Source organism: Pleurodeles waltl, chromosome 11 (genome assembly GCF_031143425.1).
Source record: "Pleurodeles waltl isolate 20211129_DDA chromosome 11, aPleWal1.hap1.20221129, whole genome shotgun sequence".
Lineage (NCBI taxonomy): Eukaryota > Metazoa > Chordata > Amphibia > Caudata > Salamandridae > Pleurodeles > Pleurodeles waltl.
Genome location: NC_090450.1, coordinates 64390581 through 64412966, shown reverse-complemented (window position 1 = coordinate 64412966; position 22386 = coordinate 64390581). Strand labels below are relative to the sequence as shown.

Sequence of the window (22386 nt, the reverse complement as noted above, 5' to 3'; positions counted from 1 at the left end):
AGTAACCTTTACTAATGACTCCTATGATAGCCATCTGAGGCTCAGGAAGACATGTTTTTCACGCACCTTTAGCCCACTCACTGTGCTAAATCCAACTTCCAGTTTGTGGATGCAAGTTGGGGGTGTCCTCGTATGCTTTGGGAGGCCTATTCCTCGAACTGAGTGAGCATATCTACCTTTGAAACTAAAGCAAATATGCTGGGGAATTTTCACAAAGTTCCCAAATGAGAAGGTCATAAACTATGAAAATGGGTAGTGTTTGGCACACAGGGTAGTCAAGAGAATGTAGCATATGTCCCAGCCACCATTATGTGCAGTGCTATAACTGTAATGCATTCTTCATACAGCAAATTGAACATCTAACTTCATGAGTTCAAATACATGGCAAGCAGATCAAACACTGAGCCATACATGTCATTGTGCTTCAGTGCCTGGGTGGCACCAATGGGTTTGAATCCATAGGTGTAGATGATGTGCATCTGTACTACCTCTACTATCAGCCTTCTTCCTGTGTAATATCCCTGTGAAAGCACACTTACCTTAAGCTTCCCTTACCTCTTCATGTCTCTGTCCTCATCAGAGTCCAAACTAATCCTGTATAATAGCCAAGTGAACCTATACTAGTGCCTTCCGCGATTAGCTACTTGAAGCTCAAGAAAACATGTCTTTCATGCATTATCAGCACACTTTCTGTGCAAAATCCAACGCCTTCCAGTTTGTGGATGAAAGTTGGTAGTGTCCTCGTATGCCTTGGAGGCCTATTCCTCGAACTGAGCAAGCATATCTACTGTTGAAACTAAGGCAGACATGATGGTGAATACATACTAAGGTCTCTAAATTTAAAAAGTCAAACAAATATCCTGTGGGACTTATTGGCCAACACTTGAGCTTTGAAAATGAAGCTACGAATTGAGTTTGCACACTTTTGAGCAAGTAGAAATGTTGAATATGTCCGACAGGACATTTGTTTTGCTTATTACACTTACTCTGGTTCATGTTGGCAATGACTGTGGTCCTTATGTAACATACATATGTTCACTACCAAGCACTTCAAAATTCAGTCATGCCTTTAACTTTTTGCTACCCAGGGTACTGTGTGGCATATGTTCTATCCACTAGTATGTGCAGTGTGAGGACAGTAATGCATGTTAACAGAACAATTACCACTTTCTGGCTGTAGATATAGGTGTCGAGCAGGCCATAAGGAAGTCGATGACTTCCTGAAGTAGATGAAGTAAAATTCAGTGGCTGCTTGCCTAATGAAGCAATGGCCCATGGGCATTCTGTATCCATGCACAGTCACTGAAAGGTTTCCCCAACGGCAGCTCCACCTCAGTCGATTTCCCAGAACTTTGCTTCAGTATGATACAATGTAAAGCAAGTAAGGACACAGAGGCCTGGCTGAGATGGGCACTGGGGACAGTAATACCGACTCTCCAGGCGCTTTCCATGCTTCAAGCACATGTTACAGCGACAACATGGGCAATCCTTTTTGGGTGTTTAGGAATGCGTTCAGCATAGTGTCGCTCCTGCAGCCTTGCCACATCCTTCAGATCAAATGAGGTGGAGGCTGCTGCTTCTATAACAGCAGTGAGGATTTCAGTTGCAGGCAACTGGAAGTCAAGTAAATTCATGAGTATTCCTGTGGTTGTATGACGATAAACAACATGCGCATTGTATGTTGCCATCTGGATCAGGTGGGTAAACAGTTTCTTTTACCAAGTGCAAGTTTTACGGCACGCATTGTATGGTTGAAGAACCTGGTTGTTCTTGTCCTCTCTGCCCATATACTTATTGTAATTGAGTTTAGAGCTGGGCTTGAGGACTTCGGCATTCTGACCCCAAACTGTGATGGGGAAGTGCTTTCATTATGAATTGTACTGAGCATCTATACAGCACACCTATCCGAGAACTTGACCTCGAGCAGTTCGTTGAAATGCAACACAGTTCTCTGGGTTTTCTGGATCTTCTTCTGCAGTAATCCTTTGCAATTACAACGCACTGTTCCACAGGCCACAGTGCCAGCTTTGTAGAGCTCACTGAACAGCTCTATTCCTGTATAGAAAGTGTCTTCATATAGGTTATAACCTTTTGTGAAGGAGTGTCTGGACAAGTTCCCTTACAATCCTACCCGTGACCCCTAACACAGGAGGGCAAGCTACAGGATGTAGAGTGGAGTCCTTCTTGGTCTATACTCTCAAGCTGTACACATAGCCAGAAGAGCTCTCACACAGCATGGACAGTTTGATGACATAGCAAGCTCTCTTGCTTGCAATGTACTGTCTGACCAGTAACCACCCTTTGTACAGGATCAAGGACTCATCGACTGCTATATTCTTTCCAGGAGTTTAGATCTCTGGAAACCTGGCAGACACAGTTTCCACGAAAGGCTGATTTTTTTTAACGTGTCATGGTCTGGATGATCCCTGGGCAGTACAGCAGATTTGTCATTGAAATGCAGCATGCTCTGCAATAGTAAAAAATTATCCCTGCTTATGTACTGTGCAAAGATGGGGGCTACCCACACTGTGCGAGTCGTCCAGTAGGACTGCAAGGTGGGTTTCTGCACTAACCCCATTTTGAGCATAATGCCCCAAAATATCTTCAACTCTGCTAGCAAAAACTGGGAGTCCACTGGCGTTCCCTAGAATGCCTCCATGGTCTCCTAAAAATTGTTCTGCATGCACATTTGTTTGCTGCCCAATTTGCTGAAGGGTGTAGGCATCTAAAAAGAGATTGACGTAGTCGACTGGGCAAATTTGGCCGTAACGACTTTATATCCAGCGTCACCCATAAAAGATGGAATTTAGGGCTGAACTAAATTTGGGGGCTGCCAAGAGATTACTCTATGCTTGCCACTGCATGCACCAGCTCTCCGGGTTGGGGTAACCCGCTGTTGCACAGACTATTTGCGAAGGTACAGCACAACGGTCTTCGTCTCCCTCAGCATCAGTGGAAGAGGTGTTGTCGGATGGAACTCCGCTGACTGAAAAAATCGCTCTCAGATTCTGCCCCATTGTCCTCTCCCTCAGATGCTGTCTCAGTCTCTGATCCTGCCTCAGAGCTGTCCGCCATAACCTGAGTTACGGCTTCAGCAGCAGCCATCTCTGCCACTGGCTAAACTTTCCCTCTAAAGCACTTGCCAGATAGGGTCACAAAATTGCTCGTGGGTGTGACGTGTGCAACAGTAAATGTCAAGTCACCTTACTTTCTTCTCTAAATCAGCAGATTCTCCCAAGACATTGAAAAAAACAAAAAAGACGCACTTTTACTTCACCTTACCACAGGCTTTAGTGCTGGTGGCACCCAGTGCAACAACTATTTTTGGTGCTCTCCCCCTCCCATGTCCACCTCCTCTAATTCCCTCACTACCACCCAGCAAAGGTGTCCCATGTCTCTCCATAGCCCCCCTCACACATGCATATCATTTGTTTTAAAACGCAGGTAATACCAGGCTTTGCTATTCCACTGAGCTAAATATATATTTATCATTTGCAGCAGCCATATATACCGCCTGCGCTACTTTATGGCGTCAAAACTAACACTAGACGAAACTCATATCTATTTGGAGTAAATCTGTCCCTAGACAAATATATCTCTTTTATATATCTGTGTTGTTACCCTGGGGGCCAATCGTAGCTCCTGGAAAACACATGTAAAAAAGTGGTGTGTGTGTGTGTGTGTGTGTGTGTGTGTATATATATACATATATATATATATATATATGTTCGATGGCATGTGTAGCTGCAGATACACATGCTGTGCACTGTTCCTGCCATCTAGTGTTGGGCTCAGAGTGTTACAAGCTGTTTTTCTTCGAAGAAGTCTTTTCGAGTCACGAGACCGAGTGGTGACTCCCTTTTGGCTCCATTGCACATGGGCATCGACTTCATATTAGATTGTTTTCTTTCCGCCATCGGGTTCGGACGTGTTCCTCTTCGCTCCGTAATTCAAATCGGGAAAATTTAGAAAAACATCGAAATCCGTCGGTATTGTTGCATTCATGACCGGTTTAATATATATACATCGGCACCGACGAGACAACCGCTTCGGCGGCCCTTAGGGGCTTCCACACTGAACCGAGGCCTGGTCGGCCCGACCACACCCGTTGTCGAAGACTCATGGACCGGACCCCCTTCCATTTCTGTCCGACGTGTCACGCCAAGTATCCTTATACAGACCAGCATCGGGTCTGTAATCTGAGTTTGTTGCCAGAACACAGAGAGGATACCTGTGAGGCCTGCAAGGCTTTTCGGTCCAAGAAGACCTTAAGAGTTCAACGAGCAAGGCGTTTGCAAATGGCATCGAAGTCGACACAACATCTCGACGTCGAGGAGGAAGAGATGGCTATCTCGATCCAGGGTTCAGAATCGGATGACTCCGACGGAGACCGGCCACCGACGGCAGGACAAAAAGTGAGTACACCTGCCCCAACCCAGCCCCAAAGTCAGGTGAAAAAACAGAAGGCCTTGGGGACGCCACTGCCGGAAGGCCATGGCTCGACCCACAAGAAAAGCGGTGACCAAATAACATCTTCGGCACCGAAAAAGGGCAAGATAGTGCAGAAGTCTTCCGACTCTGGTCAAGAAACCGGCATCGAAAAGAGTCGACATTGATTGGTCGAATCGAGTAAGCCTCAAAAGAGCCTCTCGGAGCTGAGACCGACCGCATCCAAGGGTGTTTTGGTACCTAAAAAACCGGCTTCGGAGCCGAAAAAGACTTATTACACAGAAGAACATGGGCTCTCCCAACAACTTACAGAGAGGCACAGGTTTGAGCGGGAGCTGGATTTGGAAGAGCTTGACCAAACTCAACCAAGGTTACAAATCCAAAGGGAAACATGAAAAATTCAAACCATCCCTCCGCTCAAGTTTAAAAGAAAATTGGCTTTTCATGCAGAAACTGAAACTGAGCAGCCAAGAGCAAAGGTGGTTAGAGAAAGGTCACCAATCCCACATTTCTCGCCACAAATGTCGCCACCTCACTCGCCACAACAGACAAGGTCACCAGTTGGCACACCAACGGCACAGTCACCCACACATACTGTGCAGACGCAGGACGATGCAGACCTTTGGGACCTATACGACCCACCAGTTTCAGACAACAGTCCTGAGTGTTATCCTTCAAAGCCTTCTCCTCCAGAGGATAGCACATCCTACACACAAGTACTGGCTAGAGCAGCGACATTCCATAATGTCACTATGCACTCAGAACCAGTGGAGGATGAATTTCTTTTTAATACACTGGCATCCACGCATGCTTCATATCAAAGCCTGCCAATGTTACCAGGCATGCTTAAGCATGCACAACAGGTCTTTCAGGAACTTTTCAGGAACCAGTCAAGGGAAGGGCCATTACACCGAGGGTAGAAAAAAAAATATAAACCTCCTCCGTCAGACCCTGTGTTTATTACACAGCAGCTCCCTCCGGACTCTGTTGTAGTGGGAGCCGCGAGAAAGCGGACAAATTCTCAATCATCAGGGGATGTGCCACCCCCTGATAAAGAAAGCCGTAAATTTGACGCAGCAGGAAAAAGAATGGCGTCGCAAGCGGCCAACCAGTGTCGTATCGCCAATTCACAGGCCCTCCTCGCCTGTTTCGACAGAGCTCATTGGGACGAAATGCAGGATATTATTCAGCATTTGCCAAAAGAGCATCAAAAACGGGCTCAACAGGCCATCTCCAACAACCAAATCCGTTCTGCACTGGACTCTGCCGATACAGCAGCACGAACTGTCAATACAGCAGTTAACATCAGGAGGCATGCATGGCTACGCAGTTCTGGTTTTAAGCCGGAAATACAGCAGGCGGTATTAAATATGCCGTTCAACCAACAGCAACTATTTGGGCCGGAGGTGGACACTGCGATAGAAAAAATGAAAAAGGACACAGACACGGCCAAGGCCATGGGCGCGCTCTACTCTTCCCAGTGTAGGGGACCATTTAGGAAGCCACAGTTCAGGGGAGGGTTTAGACGGCAACCCTCAGCCATCCACCTCCCAAACAAAACCCACTTACCAGTCTCAGTACCAGAGGGGGGGTTTCGTGGTTCATACATGGGGCAGTACCCAAGAGCAAGGGGAAAATTTCAGCCTGCCAAGCAGACCCCAAGTAACAAGCAGTGACTTCAATGTCACACTTCCCCAACACACATCACTAGTAGGGGAAGATTAACAAAATACCACAAAAACTGGTCAGACCTTACCACGGACACATGGGTTCTATCAATTATCCAACATGGTTACTGCATAAAGTTCACACACTTCCCTCCAGATGTTCCCCCAAGGACGCACAAACTCTCAGCACAACATCTAGACCTACTACAAATAGAGGTGCAAGCACTATTAACAAAACAAGCCATAGAACTAGTGCCACACCATCAAAAAGGAACAGGGGTTTTACTCCCTATATTTCCTTATTCCCAAAAAAGACAAAACACTAACACCAATTCTAGATCTCAGGACGTCAAACCTCTTCATCAGATCATTTCCACATGGTCACACTACAAGACGTAGTTCCCTTGCTAAAACAAGGAGAATACATGGCAACACTGGATCTAAAGCATGCGTATTTCCACATACCCGTTCATCCATCTCACAGGAAATGCCTCAGATTTGTAATACAGGGCAGCCATTACCAATTCAAAGTATTGCCCTTCGGGATAACAACAGCACCCAGAGTATTCACAAAATGCCTAGCTGTAGTAGCAGCTCATAGAAGGAGACATCACATGCACGTATTTCCCATATCTAGACGATTGGCTAATAAAAGCCAACACTCAACACCGGTGTCAGTCACACGCTGTATGTAATAGATACTCTACACAAACTAGGGTTTTCTATAAATTACCAAAAATCTCACTTGCAACCATCCCAAATACAACAATACTTGGGAGCCACACTCAACACGCAAAAAGCAATTGCCACTCCAAGTCCACAAAGAGTTAAATCTTTTCAAAATAGTGTCAAGCATACAACCAAACCAACAGTACACAGTCAGGTTTGTAATGAAACTACTAGGCATGATGTCCTCATGCATCGCTGATGTCCCAAACGCACGGCTACACATGCGGCCCTTACAACAGTGCCTAGCAAAACAATGGACGCAGGCACAGGGTCAACTTCAAGATCTAGTGTTGATAGACCGCCAAACACACTCTTCGCTTCAATGGTGGAACCCTGTAAATTTAAACAAAGGGCGGCCATTTCAAGACCCACTGCCTCGTGCCATTTTGACAACAGACGCTTCCATGATTGGGTGGGGAGCACTCCTCAACAATCACAAAATACAAGGTCAATGGGACAATCAACAAAAACAACTTCACATAAATCTCTTAGAACTACTAGTAGTCTTTCTAGCACTAAAAGCTTTTCAACCCCTTCTAGTCCATAAACACATTCTTGTCAAAACAGACAATATGACAACAATGAACTATCTAAACAAACGGGGGGGGGCACTCGTCACAACTGTGCCTCCTAGCACAAAAAATTTGGCATTGGGCAATTCACAACAACATTCGCCTGATAGCACAATATATACCAGGCATTCACAATCAGTTAGCAGACAATCTCAGTCGAGATCACCAGCAAACTCATGAGTGGGAAATACATACCCAGATTCTACATGATTACTTCTACCGCTGGGGGACACCAGACCTAGATCTGTTTGCAACAAAACGCAAAATGCCAAAACTTCGCATCCAGGTACCCACACCCTCAGTCCAAGGGCAATGCTCTATGGATCAGTTGATCAGGGATATTTGCTTACGCTTTTCCCCCTCTCCCACTCATTCCTTTCCTAGTCAACAAACTAAGTCAAAACAAACTCAAACTAATACTCCTAGCACCAACGTGGGCTCGCCAACCGTGGTACACCACACTGTTGGACTTCTCAGTAGTGCCTCACATCAAACTCCCAAACAGACCAGATCTTGTTAACACAACACAAGCAACAGATCAGACACCCCAATCCAGCATCGCTCAACCTAGCAATCTGGCTCCTGAAGTCTTAGAATTTGGCTTTCTAAACCTTTCAAATGAGTGTATGGAAGTCATTAAACAGGCAAGAAAACCGACAACAAGGCATTGTTACGCTAATAAATGGAAAAGGTTTGTTTTCTACTGCCAAGCAAACCAAATCACAGTTAGAGGCCTCCATACAAAACATTGTGAGTTACTTACTACACCTACCAAAAGCAAATCTAGCTTTTTCTTCCATTAAAAATTCATCTCACCGCAATTTCTGCTTACCTGCAGATTAAACATACAAAGTCACTTTTTAGAATCCCAGTTATTAAAGCCTTTATGGAAGGGAAAAAAAAGATCATGCCTCCAAGAACCCCACCAGTACCCTCGTGGAATCTTAATGTTTTACTTGCACGACTCATGGGCCCACCTTTTGAACCCATGCATTCTTGCCAAATCCAGTTCTTAACTTGGAAGGTAGCTTTTCTAATAGCCATCACTTCACTACGAAGAGTTAGCGAAATACAGGCATTTACTATAGAAGAACCCTTTATACAAATACACAAACATAAGGTGGTTCTCCGCACAAATCCCAAATTTTTACCAAAAGTCATTTCACTGTTCCATCTAAACCAAACAGTAGAGCTCCCAGTCTTCTTCCCTCAAACAGACTCGGTAGCAGAAAGAGCACTGCATACATTAAAAGAGTGCTAATGTATTACATAGACAGAACAAAATCATTTCCTAAAACTAAGCAATTGTTTGTTGCTCTCCAAAAACCCCATGCTGAGTAACCCTCCATCCAAACAGGGCATAGCCAGATGGATAGTCAAATGCATTCAGATCTGTTACCTCAAAGCTAAAAGGGACTTACCCATTACACCAAGGGCCCACTCCACTAGAAAGAAAGGAGCAACAATGGCCTTTTTAGGTAATATACCAATGACAGAGATTTGTAAAGCAGCCACTTGGTCTACACCTCATACCTTTACTAAACATTACTGTGTAGATGTGTTAGCAACACAACAAGCCACAGTAGGACAGGCTGTATTAAGAACATTATTTCAAACAACTTCAACTCCTACAGGCTGACCACTGCTTTCGGGAGGATTACTGCTTTGTAGTCTATGTACAGCATATGTATCTGCAGCTACACATGTCATCGAATGGAAAATGTCACTTATCCAGTGTACATCTGTTCGTGGCATGTTGCGCTGCAGATTCACATGCGCCCTCCCACCTCCTCGGGAGCCTGTAGCCGTTTAAGTTGCATTTAAATTCTATATATGTAAATAAATATTCCTTTACCACAAATTATGTACATACATATCTATTCCATTGAGTGGACATCTTTAGTATCCTCATTCTACCTCTCCTACCTCACCCTATGCCGGGAAAACAATCTAAGATGGAGTCGATGCCCATGCGCACTGGAGCCGAAAGGGAGGAGTCACTCGGTCCCGTGACTCGAAAAGACTTCTTCAAAGAAAAACAACTTGTAACACTCCGAGCCCAACACTAGATGGCAGGAACAGTGCACAGCATGTGAATCTGCAGCGCAACATGCAACGAACAGATGTACACTGGGTATGTGACATTTTCTGTGTGTGTGTGTATATATTCAATGGCATGTGTAGCTGTAGATACACATGCTTTGCATAAGTCTGCCATTAGTGTTGGGCTCGTAGTGTTACAAGTTGGTTTTCGTTAAAAAGGGTTTTTGAGTCACAAGATTGAGTGACTCCTCCTTTCGGTGATACTACGCATGGGCATCAAGTCCTTTGTTTTTCTTTCCGCCGTCGGGTTCGAATGTATTTCCTCTCGCTCTGGTGGATCTCGGTTCAGGCCTTCTGAACTTATTCTACCTTTCTATAATACTGTTGGTATTGTCTCAATCACATTGTCTATCTGTAGTCGATTCGATTAAACCGTCTGGGTCGATTTTTCTGCCCTTACAATGGGCCTCGCTCTTTTAGGGCCTACTTCAACGTAGGGCTGATGGAACGAGCTCCGTTTCGATTTTGTCCTCTGTGTCACTTCAAGTTCCCATACACCAGCCAGCTTTTGGTGTGTAATCTCTGTTTATCTCCCGAGTTGAGACTTGCGAAGCCTGCAGATCATTTAGATCTAAGAAGATTCTCTGGGACTGAAAAGCTTGTCGACTGGAAATGGAGTCTAAGTCCACAGAAGATACACCAAATATGTTTGGTGAGGAACACGCGCAGGAAGAGGAAGAACAGAGTACAGCGCTTTCCATCAGAGAGATTCAGATACCTAACAAGTCTCCAATGCGGTCATCCACTCATACCTCAGGTGCACTACGTGAGTACACCTGCCCCATCACACTACCCAAACTCATCAAAAGTGTCTCCAGCACCGGTCCTCCACTGCCTTAGGGCCATGATTTGATCTGTAAAACAAGTCCCGATGACCAACCTTTGAGTTCAGCACTGAGAATAAAGACCAAAGTGCATTCGCCACCAACAAAACAAACTGTTCCAGCTGTCTCGGTACCGAGACATCCATTTTGGAGGTAAAAAAACTTTTATCCATTTCAGAACCAACACTTTTAGTTTGAGTAAAACACTTGGTGACTAAACGTTCAGAGCTGAAAGTTACAAGTAGTAAACCTACTACGTCCACACAAGAAACCTCAGACATCCAACCAATTTTAGAGGCCATGGAAACTAGAAGGCGCAAATTACAAATTCAAAAGGGCACAGGAAGAATAATTGCTTCTTCAGTGACTATTAAAAGGAAGTTAACCTTCCAGGAGACCTTAGGTGCTGGACCTTCACCAAAAAAGGTCTCAAAGAACCACGAGAGAAAAGACTTTACAGTAGAAACCGCCTTCGCCAACAAATTCTCCTCTTCTTCCTTTCGCACTGTCACAATTCTCAGCAGACATCCTCAGCATCACCACACAGGCATGATCTTAGTGATATTCAGGAGAATACGGATCCATGGGATCTACTTGACCCTGATCCTATACCTCAAACGATCCAGCCTTTTACCCTGCTAGACCTTCTCCACCAGAAGACACTACAGCATACAATCGGGTCATAGCAAGAGCAGCTGCATACCATAATTTGCAGATGCACACAGACCTGATAGAGGAGGATTTCCTTTTTAATACATTAACATCCACGCAAGGATTCAGTGCCTCCCAGTGCTACCTGGGATGCCTATGCATTCATCCGTTATTTTTAGGGAACCTGTGAAGGCCAGAATTATCACTGCTAGAGCAGAATAAAAAAACTGGCTCCCTCAGACCTAGTTTTCATAAGAACTCAGTTACTGTCTGATTCAGTAGTGGTTAATGTAGCAAGGAAGAGGGCTAACAGCCAGTCAACAGGGGATGCTCCTCCTCCAGATAAGGAGAGCAAAAAGCTAAACGTGGCAGGAAAAAAGGTAGCCTCGCAATTTCCATTAGTGCTTAGATGCGCGACAGATGTCTGACACCGCACCTGAAGGCAAAAAACACCACTGTAGTCATCAGAAGACATTCTTGGTTAAGATGTTCAGGCTCCAAACCTGAGATACAACAAGCTGTCTTATACATGCCCTTTGACAAGGAACATTTGTTTGGTCCAGCAGTGGACACATTATAGAAAAGCTAAAGAAAGATTCTGAGACGGCTAATGCGATGGGTGCATTATACATTACACCTGCTAGAGGGAGCTTTTGTAAGCCACAATTTAGAGGTGGCTTCAAGCTAGTAGCCACAGAAACATCCACTTCACAGCAAAAACAGACCTCACAATTTTACACACGAGGTTCATTTAGAGGTTCCTTCAGAGCATCCAACAATAGAGGAAGAGGCGAATCATCGACTTCCAGAGGTTCCTCTACAGCAACTAAACAGTGACTCACTCACTGTAAGGAAATGCCTCCTTGGCATGGTTGCCCCCTGACTTTTTGCCTTTGCTGATGCTAGGTTTACAATTGAAAGTGTGCTGAGGCCTGCTAACCAGGCCCCAGCACCAGTGTTCTTTCCCTAACCTGTACTTTTGTATCCACAATTGGCAGACCCTGGCATCCAGATAAGTCCCTTGTAACTGGTACTTCTAGTACCAAGGGCCCTGATGCCAAGGAAGGTCTCTAAGGGCTGCAGCATGTCTTATGCCACCCTGGAGACCTCTCACTCAGCACAGACACACTGCTTGCCAGCTTGTGTGTGCTAGTGAGGACAAAACGAGTAAGTCGACATGGCACTCCCCTCAGGGTGCCATGCCAGCCTCTCACTGCCTATGCAGTATAGGTAAGACACCCCTCTAGCAGGCCTTACAGCCCTAAGGCAGGGTGCACTATACCATAGGTGAGGGTACCAGTGCATGAGCATGGTACCCCTACAGTGTCTAAACAAAACCTTAGACATTGTAAGTGCAGGGTAGCCATAAGAGTATATGGTCTGGGAGTCTGTCAAACACGAACTCCACAGCACCATAATAGCTACACTGAAAACTGGGAAGTTTGGTATCAAACTTCTCAGCACAATAAATGCACACTGATGCCAGTGTACATTTTATTGCAAAATACACCCCAGAGGGCACCTTAGAGGTGCCCCCTGAAACTTAACCGACTATCTGTGTAGGCTGACTAGTTCCAGCAGCCTGCCACACTAGAGACATGTTGCTGGCCCCATGGGGAGAGTGCCTTTGTCACTCTGAGGCCAGTAACAAAGCCTGCACTGGGTGGAGATGCTAACACCTCCCCCAGGCAGGAGCTGTAACACCTGGCGGTGAGCCTCAAAGGCTCACCCCTTTGTCACAGCACCGCAGGACACTCCAGCTAGTGGAGTTGCCCGCCCCCTCCGGCCCGGCCCCCACTTTTGGCGGCAAGGCCGGAGAAAATAATGAGAATAACAAGGAGGAGTCACTGGCCAGTCAGGACAGCCCCTAAGGTGTCCTGAGCTGAGGTGACTCTAACTTTTAGAAATCCTCCATCTTGCAGATGGAGGATTCCCCCAATAGGGTTAGGATTGTGACCCCCTCCCCTTGGGAGGAGACACAAAGAGGGTGTACCCACCCTCAGGGCTAGTAGCCATTGGCTACTAACCCCCCAGACCTAAACACGCCCTTAAATTTAGTATTTAAGGGCTACCCTGAACCCTAGAAAATTAGATTCCTGCAAACTACAAGAAGAAGGACTGCCTAGCTGAAAACCCCTGCAGAGGAAGACCAGAAGACGACAACTGCCTTGGCTCCAGAAACTCACCGGCCTGTCTCCTGCCTTCCAAAGAACTCTGCTCCAGCGACGCCTTCCAAGTGACCAGCGACCTCTGAATCCTCTAAGGACTGCCCTGCTTCGAAAAAGACAAGAAACTCCCGAGGACAGCGGACCTGCTCCAAAAAGACTGCAACTTTGTTTCCCGAAGCAGCTTTAAAGAACCCTGCAACTCCCCGCAAGAAGCGTGAGACTTGCAACACTGCACCCGGCGACCCCGACTCGGCTGGTGGAGAACCAACACCTCAGGGAGGACCCCCGGACTACTCTACGACTGTGAGTACCAAAACCTGTCCCCCCTGAGCCCCCATAGCGCCGCCTGCAGAGGGAATCCCGAGGCTTCCCCTGACCGCGACTCTCTGAAACCTAAGTCCCGACGCCTGGAAAAGACCCTGCACCCGCAGCCCCCAGGACCTGAAGGACCGGACTTTCACTGGAGAAGTGACCCCCAGGAGTCCCTCTCCCTTGCCCAAGTGGAGGTTTCCCCGAGGAAGCCCCCCCTTGCCTGCCTGCAGCGCTGAAGAGATCCGTTGATCTCTCATAGACTAACATTGCGAACCCGACGCTTGTTTCTACACTGCACCCGGCCGCCCCCGCGCTGCTGAGGGTGAAATTTCTGTGTGGGCTTGTGTCCCCCCCCGGTGCCCTACAAAACCCCTCTGGTCTGCCCTCCGAAGACGCGGGTACTTACCTGCAAGCAGACCGGAACCGGGGCACCCCCTTCTCTCCATTCTAGCCTATGCGTTTTGGGCACCACTTTGAACTCTGCACCTGACCGGCCCTGAGCTGCTGGTGTGGTGACTTTGGGGTTGCTCTGAACCCCCAACGGTGGGCTACCTTGGACCAAGAACTGAACCCTGTAAGTGTCTTACTTACCTGGTAAAACTAACAAAAACTTACCTCCCCCAGGAACTGTAAAAATTGCACTGTGTCCACTTTTAAAGTAGCTATTTGTCAATAACTTGAAAAGTATACTTGCAATTGAAATGATTCAAAGTTCCTAATGTACTTACCTGCAATACCTTTCAAACAAGATATTACATGTTAAATTTGAACCTGTGGTTCTTAAAATAAACTAAGAAAATATATTTTTCTATAACAAAACCTATTGGCTGGATTTGTCTCTGAGTGTGTGTACCTCATTTTTTGTCTATGTGTATGTACAACAAATGCTTAACACTACTCCTTGGATAAGCCTACTGCTCGACCACACTACCACAAAATAGAGCATTAGTATTATCTCTTTTTACCACTATTTTACCTCTAAGGGGAACCCTTGGACTCTGTGCATGCTATTCCTTACTTTGAAATAGCACATACAGAGCCAACTTCCTACACTCACCATCCCCACAGCCCACACATCTGTGGGAGGAAGACTGTTAAATTCCTATCCACAATGTCAAGACATCAGTACCGACCAAAGGATTCTATCAATTATCCAACATGGTTATTGTCTGGAACTCATTACTGTTCCACCAAACATTCCCCCCTCGTTCACACAGACTTACTCAGGACCATGTAAATCTACTGAAAGAGGAAGTACAATCACTACTACTCAAAGGAGCCATAGAGTTAGTACCCATATACCCACAGAGATCGGACGTATACTAATTCTACTTCCTAATACCAAACAAAATGGCACAGTGAGGCCAATTCTAGATCTCCGGCCTCTCAATCTATAAATTCTCTCACAAATTCATATGGTCATTCTACAGGATATAATTCCCTTAATACAAAAAGGATATTACATGACCGCATTAGATCTCAAGAATGCATATTGCCATATTCCCATACATCAAGCACATCATAAATATCTAAGATCTGTCATCACGGGAAAGCACTACCAATTCAAGGTACTACTATTTGGAATAACAGCACCAAGGATGTTTACCAAATGTTTAGCGGTAGTTGCAGCATTCCTCAGAAGACAACACATACATGTCTTCCCATATCTAGATGACTGGCTAATAAAGGCCAGTACAAGCCACGTCTGTGCACACCACACAGTATATAAAAGATCTCCTACAAAGTTTGGGATTCATGATCAATTACCTCAAATCCCACCTACAACCATTACAAATACAGCTATATTTGGGAGCAATTCTCAACACTCATCCAGATTCAGGCACCTCAAGACTTAGAATCTCAACTACAGCACAACCACATTTATACAGTGAAGTTAGTGATGAAGTTATTAGGAATGATGGCTTCATGTGTAGCCATAGTTACAAATGCAAGACTGCACATGTGGCCACTGCAGCAGTGCTTCTCACAAAGTGGTCTCAGTTACAGGGTCAACTTCAGGATCTAGTGTTGTTGGATCACCCAGACCTACCGCTCTCTGCAATGGTGGATTCACACCAATCTATCAAAAGGGCGGCCCTTTCAGGATCCTGTGCCTCAGACCACCATCACAACAGATGCATCACAGACAGGTTGGGGAGCTCATCTCAAAAATCTCACCATATAGGGGAAATGGGACTCCAACCAACAGACTTTCCACATAAATTACTTGGAATTCCTTGCAGTATTCCTAGCACTCAAAGCTTTTCTGACACACATTGCACACCAGGGACTGTTAATAAGCACAGACTATATGACAACAATGTATTATCTGCAAAAATGGGGGGGCAGGGTGCACTCATCCCAATTATCCCTTTTAGCCCAGTCAATTTGGAGATGGGCAATTCACAATCACATTCAAAGAATGGCAGAGTATCTCCTAGGTACGGACGATCAGCTGGCAGACATCTTAACCAGGACGCAGCAACAAGTCCACTAATGGGGAATTCGCCCGCAAGTAATTCAGAAATACTTTCAAATATGGGGAACTCCAGACATCGATGTATTTGCCACAAAAGAAAACTCCAAATGCCAAAGCGGACTGATCGTGGCCCACAACAGGGAGGGTGTGCGTGTGTCAGCCATTGGCCGACACACGCACCTATGGGGTTAACATAGCAGAAAAAACAAATAGTTGTGTGTTGTGTTTACGCACTATTCATTGTTTTGCACTTGAAGACAAGCATTGGCATTGCCAATAGGTTTGGCTTTAAAGAAAAGTTGTATAATGTGAAATATTATTAGTAACTAGCATGGAACTTGATATGTATTAGTCTGCAAGCTACAGACTGCCAAATAGTATTGGTGTGGGTTAAAAGGTCAGTTGACAAACCAGACTTATACACCTGTGTAAGTTAATGACTGCCATCCTCCATCTGTTCTGCTGCCAGAGAATAACGCCATTAAAAAAAAAAAAAAAAAACTAGTTATCTAAGACACTTTCACGTATTAAAATGTCATGTGTGTCCCTGAAAGTTTTTTATCTCAGGCAGCTTGATAAGTAATGAAAATGTTCACAACTCTTTGGATGGCAAGTACTTTTTTGCAGAAGCATGCAGCGTCTGTACTATAAAAAAATGTATTCTCCTGGTTATTCTTACATAATTGTTGAATAAAAATGCAGTTTAGGCCATTCTCATCCTTCTTCCACTAAACGTATGAGACCTAAACTACCAGAGACATCATCTAACCCAGTGTAGAATTACATAAGTCTATGCAGAACTGTTGCACGTAAGACCGATTTTAACAGTTACCACTGCGCTTCTACAAACATAATTCTTATGGCTTTTCCCTTTTCCATAGGGTTTTCTCATTCAGCATTCACTTTTGGCATAGAGAGCCATATCAGCCAGTCCAATATTAATGGTGCCCTGGTGCCACCTGCTGCTTTGATTTCCATTATCCAAAAAGGACTGCAGTATGTGGAAGCAGAAGTCAGTATTAATGAGGTAAGTCAGTTGTCTCCAAGGTACCCACAACTTAAAAATACTAATCAGTTGGATAAACAGGTATATCTCCCCTTGACTAGTCAGCACACATACATTGGTGCAAACAGAAGGAATTATTTATGTGCATTCTTTCCTTTTAGCATGAACTTTCAGTAAAAGGCCTGCTGTCTGTTAGGACAGCCTTTGGCCCCTATTTTGTTTTTGTGTTTTCAAATAAAATATTGAATTGAATATTGCATGGAAATAGTGTGTAATTTACATATAAATTAGTCAAAACTACTGAACATAGGGTTAGTTTGTATTCTTTGGTTTTTCATCTGTCTAAATCAGATATCGGAGAAGGAACTTGGGCCTATACCCATCCTCCTAGATCATTCAGCACCATCAGTTGTGGGGGCTTTTAATATCAAAATATGGTGAGTTAATGTGTATTAAATGGCATATGTGGCTGTAGATGCACATGTTCTGCATACTTCTGCCATCTAGTGTTGGGTCCGGACATATACAAGTTGTTTTTCTTTGAAGAGTCATTAGAGTCACAAGGTAAAGTGCCCCCCTCCTTTCAGTGAATCTGCACCTGGTCATCGTTTCCATTGTTCGATTGTTTTTTTTCCGCCATTGGGTTCGAACGTGTCCTTTGGTGCTCCGGGGGAAGATCGCCTCGGGGATAGTTCTGACTTTTATATTCATTGTGTTGTTTTTGATCATGCTTCATTTGTTTACTGACAACTTGAGACTCAAAACACAGTTCGTCGGATCGATGTAGTTCGCTCACGGATTTCGGGCCACTCTATTTTTTTTTATTTTTTTTTTAGTTTATTAAAGTTTTTTTTATAATTCTGTATCTAATTGTAATGTTCTGCTGACGGAATGGACACCTTTTCGTTTTGCCCTAGGTGTCACACCAAGTGCCCCCACACAGACCTTCACTTGGTGTGTAATCTTTGCTTATCACCGGACCACAACGAAGAGGACTATGAGGCCTTTCGATCGTTTCAGTTGAAGATGCTATGAGTTTGTCTGGCACGTCGAAAAGAAATGCAGAGAAAAGACATCAAAGTCACACTGGATGTCTTTGGTATGCAAGACAATGAGCCGCAGGCTACTGCGGCGGAAAGGGGGGGGGGGGGGGGAAGCTTTTATCAATTTCGGAATCTGAGTCGGAGGCTGAAGATGGTGTGCAGTCACAGCAGGTACCATCGGCTCAGCACGCAGTGCGTTCAATGCACCATCCACTACAGAAGGATTCTCCTTCAACAGAGACCAACGCTATTGGGCCACCACTGCCAGCAGGCCATGATAGTCACCGAATAACTGCCAAGGATGCCCTGCCTTCCGGCTCAGCACCGAAGGCCAAGCCCAAAGATTCCTCACATAAAATTGGTTTCAGCACCAACCCAACATAGGCTATCTTCAGTTCTGACAATATCTGCATCAAGCTTTTCGATATCGAAGCCAAAACATTCTTGGGTATTGAAAGTGTCACATTCGGATCAAACCCATTTGTACCTTTTACAGACTATGCCAGAGAAGCTTGTTTCGAAACAAAAAAGTCTATTCATATTCAGCCACATACTGGTCGGAGTGTTGCAAAATCTTCTCATCCTAAGCCACAGACTTCATTTGAGGAGGCAATTGATGTACAACCACTGCCACAGAATAAAATAAAAAAAGGACGTTGCCACCAGTCCAATACCTCCACCTTTACCACCATCTCCTCCACTGCCACAGTATTCACACTCCGAGACAGAGGATTTAATGCATTACACTCCATTAGGGTCACCGCAGACAAAGCATTCATGTCTTCCCATATCTGGACAATTGGCTTATCAAATCCAGATCCCTTCAGCAATGTCAGCAGCACACACAGAAAACTATCTGTCTTCTACACCAGTTAAGGTTCACCATCAACATACAAAAGTTAAATCTTCAACCATCTCAAATACAGCCCTATCTAAAAACCTATTTAGGGTTAGCCTACCCCAATTCAATCAGGATTCAGAATATAACAACTCTTAAGTCAGATACTCCCCAATAAACGTATTTCAGTTTGAACAGTCCAAAGAATTCTAGGGATGATGGCATCTTATATTGCAATATTGCCATTTGCACGACTACACATGTGCCCCCGCTGCAGGAGTCAGTTAAATATTCTAGTATTGGTAGACAGCTGCACCCACTCTTCTCTGCAATGGTGGAGCACACAAAGTCTAACAAAAGGGCAACTGTTTCTAGACCGTGTTCCCCAGCTCACTCTCACAGCAGACGATTCCCTTACAGGTTGGGGAGCCCATCTCCTCAACCTCTCAATGCAAGAAACGTGGAACAACAAACATCAAGCCTCACATATAAATTACTTAGAGCTTCAGGCAATTAACCTGTCACTCAGAGCTTTCCTGATTCACCTCTAGGGCAATACTGTTCTTGTCCGGACAAGACAGAACAACAGCCCGGGGGCGACGACACTCTTTACAGCTCTCTCGACTAGCGCAGACAATCTGGCATAGGGCAATTCGAGACCGGATTAATCTGTTAGCAAAACACCTCCTAGGGATGTACAACGATCTTACCAACCTATCAGCAGGACAAGGCAACAGGTCCACGAATGGGAACTCCACCCTCAAGTACTACAAAAGTACGTCTGTCAGTGGGGATTTCCACACATAGAACTGTTTGCAACAGCAAGCAACACAAAATGCGCAAGCTTCGCCTCCAGGCTCCCTCAACCTCTCTCCAAGGGCAATGCCCTGTGGTTCAGTTGGTCAGTGATATTTGCTTATGCTTTCATCTCTCCCCCTCCTTCCCTTTGTGGTGAGGAAACTCAAACAATCCTCTCTCGTCCTCGTTCTAGTGGCTCCCACGTGGGTATGTCAACCATGGTTCACAACACTACTTAAAAGTCTCAGTAGTTTTACACCAGAAGCTACCCCTACATCTGTAATTTTTCAGTCCGAACCATGGCGAAATCAGACACCCAAATCCCAAGGATCTTGCGATTTGGCTTCTGAGGTCCTAGAGTTTAGATATTTACGTTTACCTCCTGAATGCATGACCATTTTAATCCCTTTGCTGCAAGGCCTCCCCCAACCCCTCAGGTGCCAGGCCTTTATTGGCTATTTGGGGCAGTTTGTGCTTAGGCCCTCATAACTTTTTGTCCACATCAGCTAACAATTAAGGATTCTAGAGGTACCCAGAGGTTGTGGGCTCCCCTGGAGGAGACCAAGAAATTAGCCAAAATACAGCTAAAATGTTGTTTAAAAAATAAAGGGGGGGGGGGGAGGGCTGCAGAACAAGGCTTGAGGTTTTTCCCTGAAAATGGCAGAAACAAAGGGTTTGTGGTGCTAAATTCACCATCTTCCCAGCTTTTAGGAACAGGCAGACTTGATTCAGAAAACCAAATTTTTCGACATAATTTTGGCATTTTACTGGGACAATACCCCATTTTTACTATTTTTTTTGTGCTTTCAGCCTCCTTCCAGTTAGTGACAGAAATGTGTGTGAATGAAAATGCTGGATCCCAGACAGCTGAACATTTCCGAAAAGTAGACACAATTCTGAATTCAGCAAGGGGTCATTTGTGTAGATCCTTCAAGGTATTCCTACAGAAAATAACAGGTGAAATAAACAAATATTGAAATTGAGGTTAGAAAGAAAAAAAACAGCCATGTCTCTCCACTTCTTTCTGCGATGTCAGATTTTCAAAAGCAATATACTGTTACGTCTGCTGAACTCTTCTGGTTGCAGGAATACATAGGGCTTGTAGGTTCATCAAGAACTCTACGTACCCAGAACCAATAAAGGAGCACACCTTGCAGTGGGTTTTCATTGTATACCGGGTATACATCAATTCATTTGGTGAAATATAGGTATCAAGAAAACCTTTGTATTTACAAACTGGGGACAAGATAACGTGTTGAGAAGCAGTGGTTATTTGGACATCTCTGAATTCCAGGGTCCCCATACTAGCATGTGAATTACAGTGCATTTCTCAAATAGTTGTCTTTTTTACACACTGTCATATTTCGAAGGAAAAAATTTAGAGAAAGTCCAGGGACAATAACACTTGTTCTTCTATTTTGTGTTCCCCTAAGTGGCCCGATTAAAATTGTACCTCACTTGCATGGGTAGGCCTAATGCCCACTACAGGAACATGGACACATTACATTTTTACATTGAAATCTGACGTCTTTTTTTGGAAAGTGCTTAACTGTGGATTTTGGCCTTTAGCTCAGCCAGCACTTAGGGAAACCTAGCAAACCTGTGCATTTTTTTAAAACTAGACACCTAGGGGAATTCAGAACGGGGTGACTTGTGGGGCTCTTGCCAGGTTCTGTTACCCAGAATCCTGTGCAAACCTCTAAATTTGGCAAGAAAACACTTTTCCTCACATTTCGGTGACAGAAAGTTCTGGAATCTGAGAGGAGCCACAAATTTCCTTCCACCCAGCACTCCCCCAAGTCTCCCAATAAAAATGTTACCTCAATTGTGTGGGTAGGACTAGTGCCCGCATCAGGAAATGCCCCAAAACACAACATGGAGACATCACATTTCCCAAAGAAAACAGACCTGTTTTTTGCAAAGTGCCTAGCTGTGGATTTTGGCCTCTAGCTCAGTCGGCACCCAGGGAAACCAAGTTTTTGAAAACTACACACCTAGGGGAATCCAAGATGGGGTGACTTGTCGGGCTCTCACAAGTTATGTTACCCAGAATCCTTTGCAAACCTCAAAATGTGGCCCAAATAACACTTTTTCCTCACATTTCAATAATAGAAAGTTCTGGAATCTGAGGGGAACCACAAATATCCTTCTACACAGCATTCCCCCACATCTCCTGATTAAAAAATGGTACCTCACTTGTGTAGGTAGGCCTAGTGCCTTCGACAGGAAATGCCCCAAAACACTACGTGGACACTGAAAACTAGACATCTGAGAGAGTCCAAGGAGGTGTGACTTGCGTCGATTTCCCCCAGTGTTTTCTTACCCAGAATCCTCAGCAAACCTCAAATGTAGCTAAATAAATCACATTTTCCCCACATTTCTGTGTGGGATCACCACACTGGTACAAATTTCCTACTACCCTACGTTCCCCTCAGTCTCCCAATAAAAGTGATCTCACTTGTGTAGGTAGGCCGAGTGCCTGTGACAGGGAAGAGCCAAAAACATGTCGAGGGGGTAACAAAAGCGGGTCCAGAAGGGCAGTTTGAAAAAAATAATTTTTAGGCTGACAAGTGGGGCAGAATTTTTATCTGAATAGATACAACAATGGAAGGTTGTAGGAATTTTGTGGATTCCTGCAGATTCCGGAAGGTTCCATCACAAAAATGTGGGAAAAATGTGACTTCAAGCAAAGTTGGAGGTTTGCAGGGCGTTGTGGCTAAGAAAATGGTGCAGGGTGCATGTGAATT

General features: G+C 44.9%; 1 protein-coding gene across 4 annotated transcripts in view; it reads left to right on the top strand.

Annotated features, from left to right (window-relative positions):
* Nucleotides 1–22386, top strand: part of TBL1XR1 (TBL1X/Y related 1) — a 411343-nt gene that overhangs the window by 221890 nt on the left and 167067 nt on the right. For 3 of the 4 annotated variants that reach the window (XM_069213060.1, XM_069213062.1, XM_069213061.1), the window contains exon 5: nt 16836–16981. In XM_069213060.1, the coding sequence (XP_069069161.1) occupies nt 16836–16981 (146 nt within the window). The remainder of the gene's footprint in view (nt 1–16835; nt 16982–22386) is intronic. The other variant, XM_069213063.1, reaches the window with a different exon arrangement.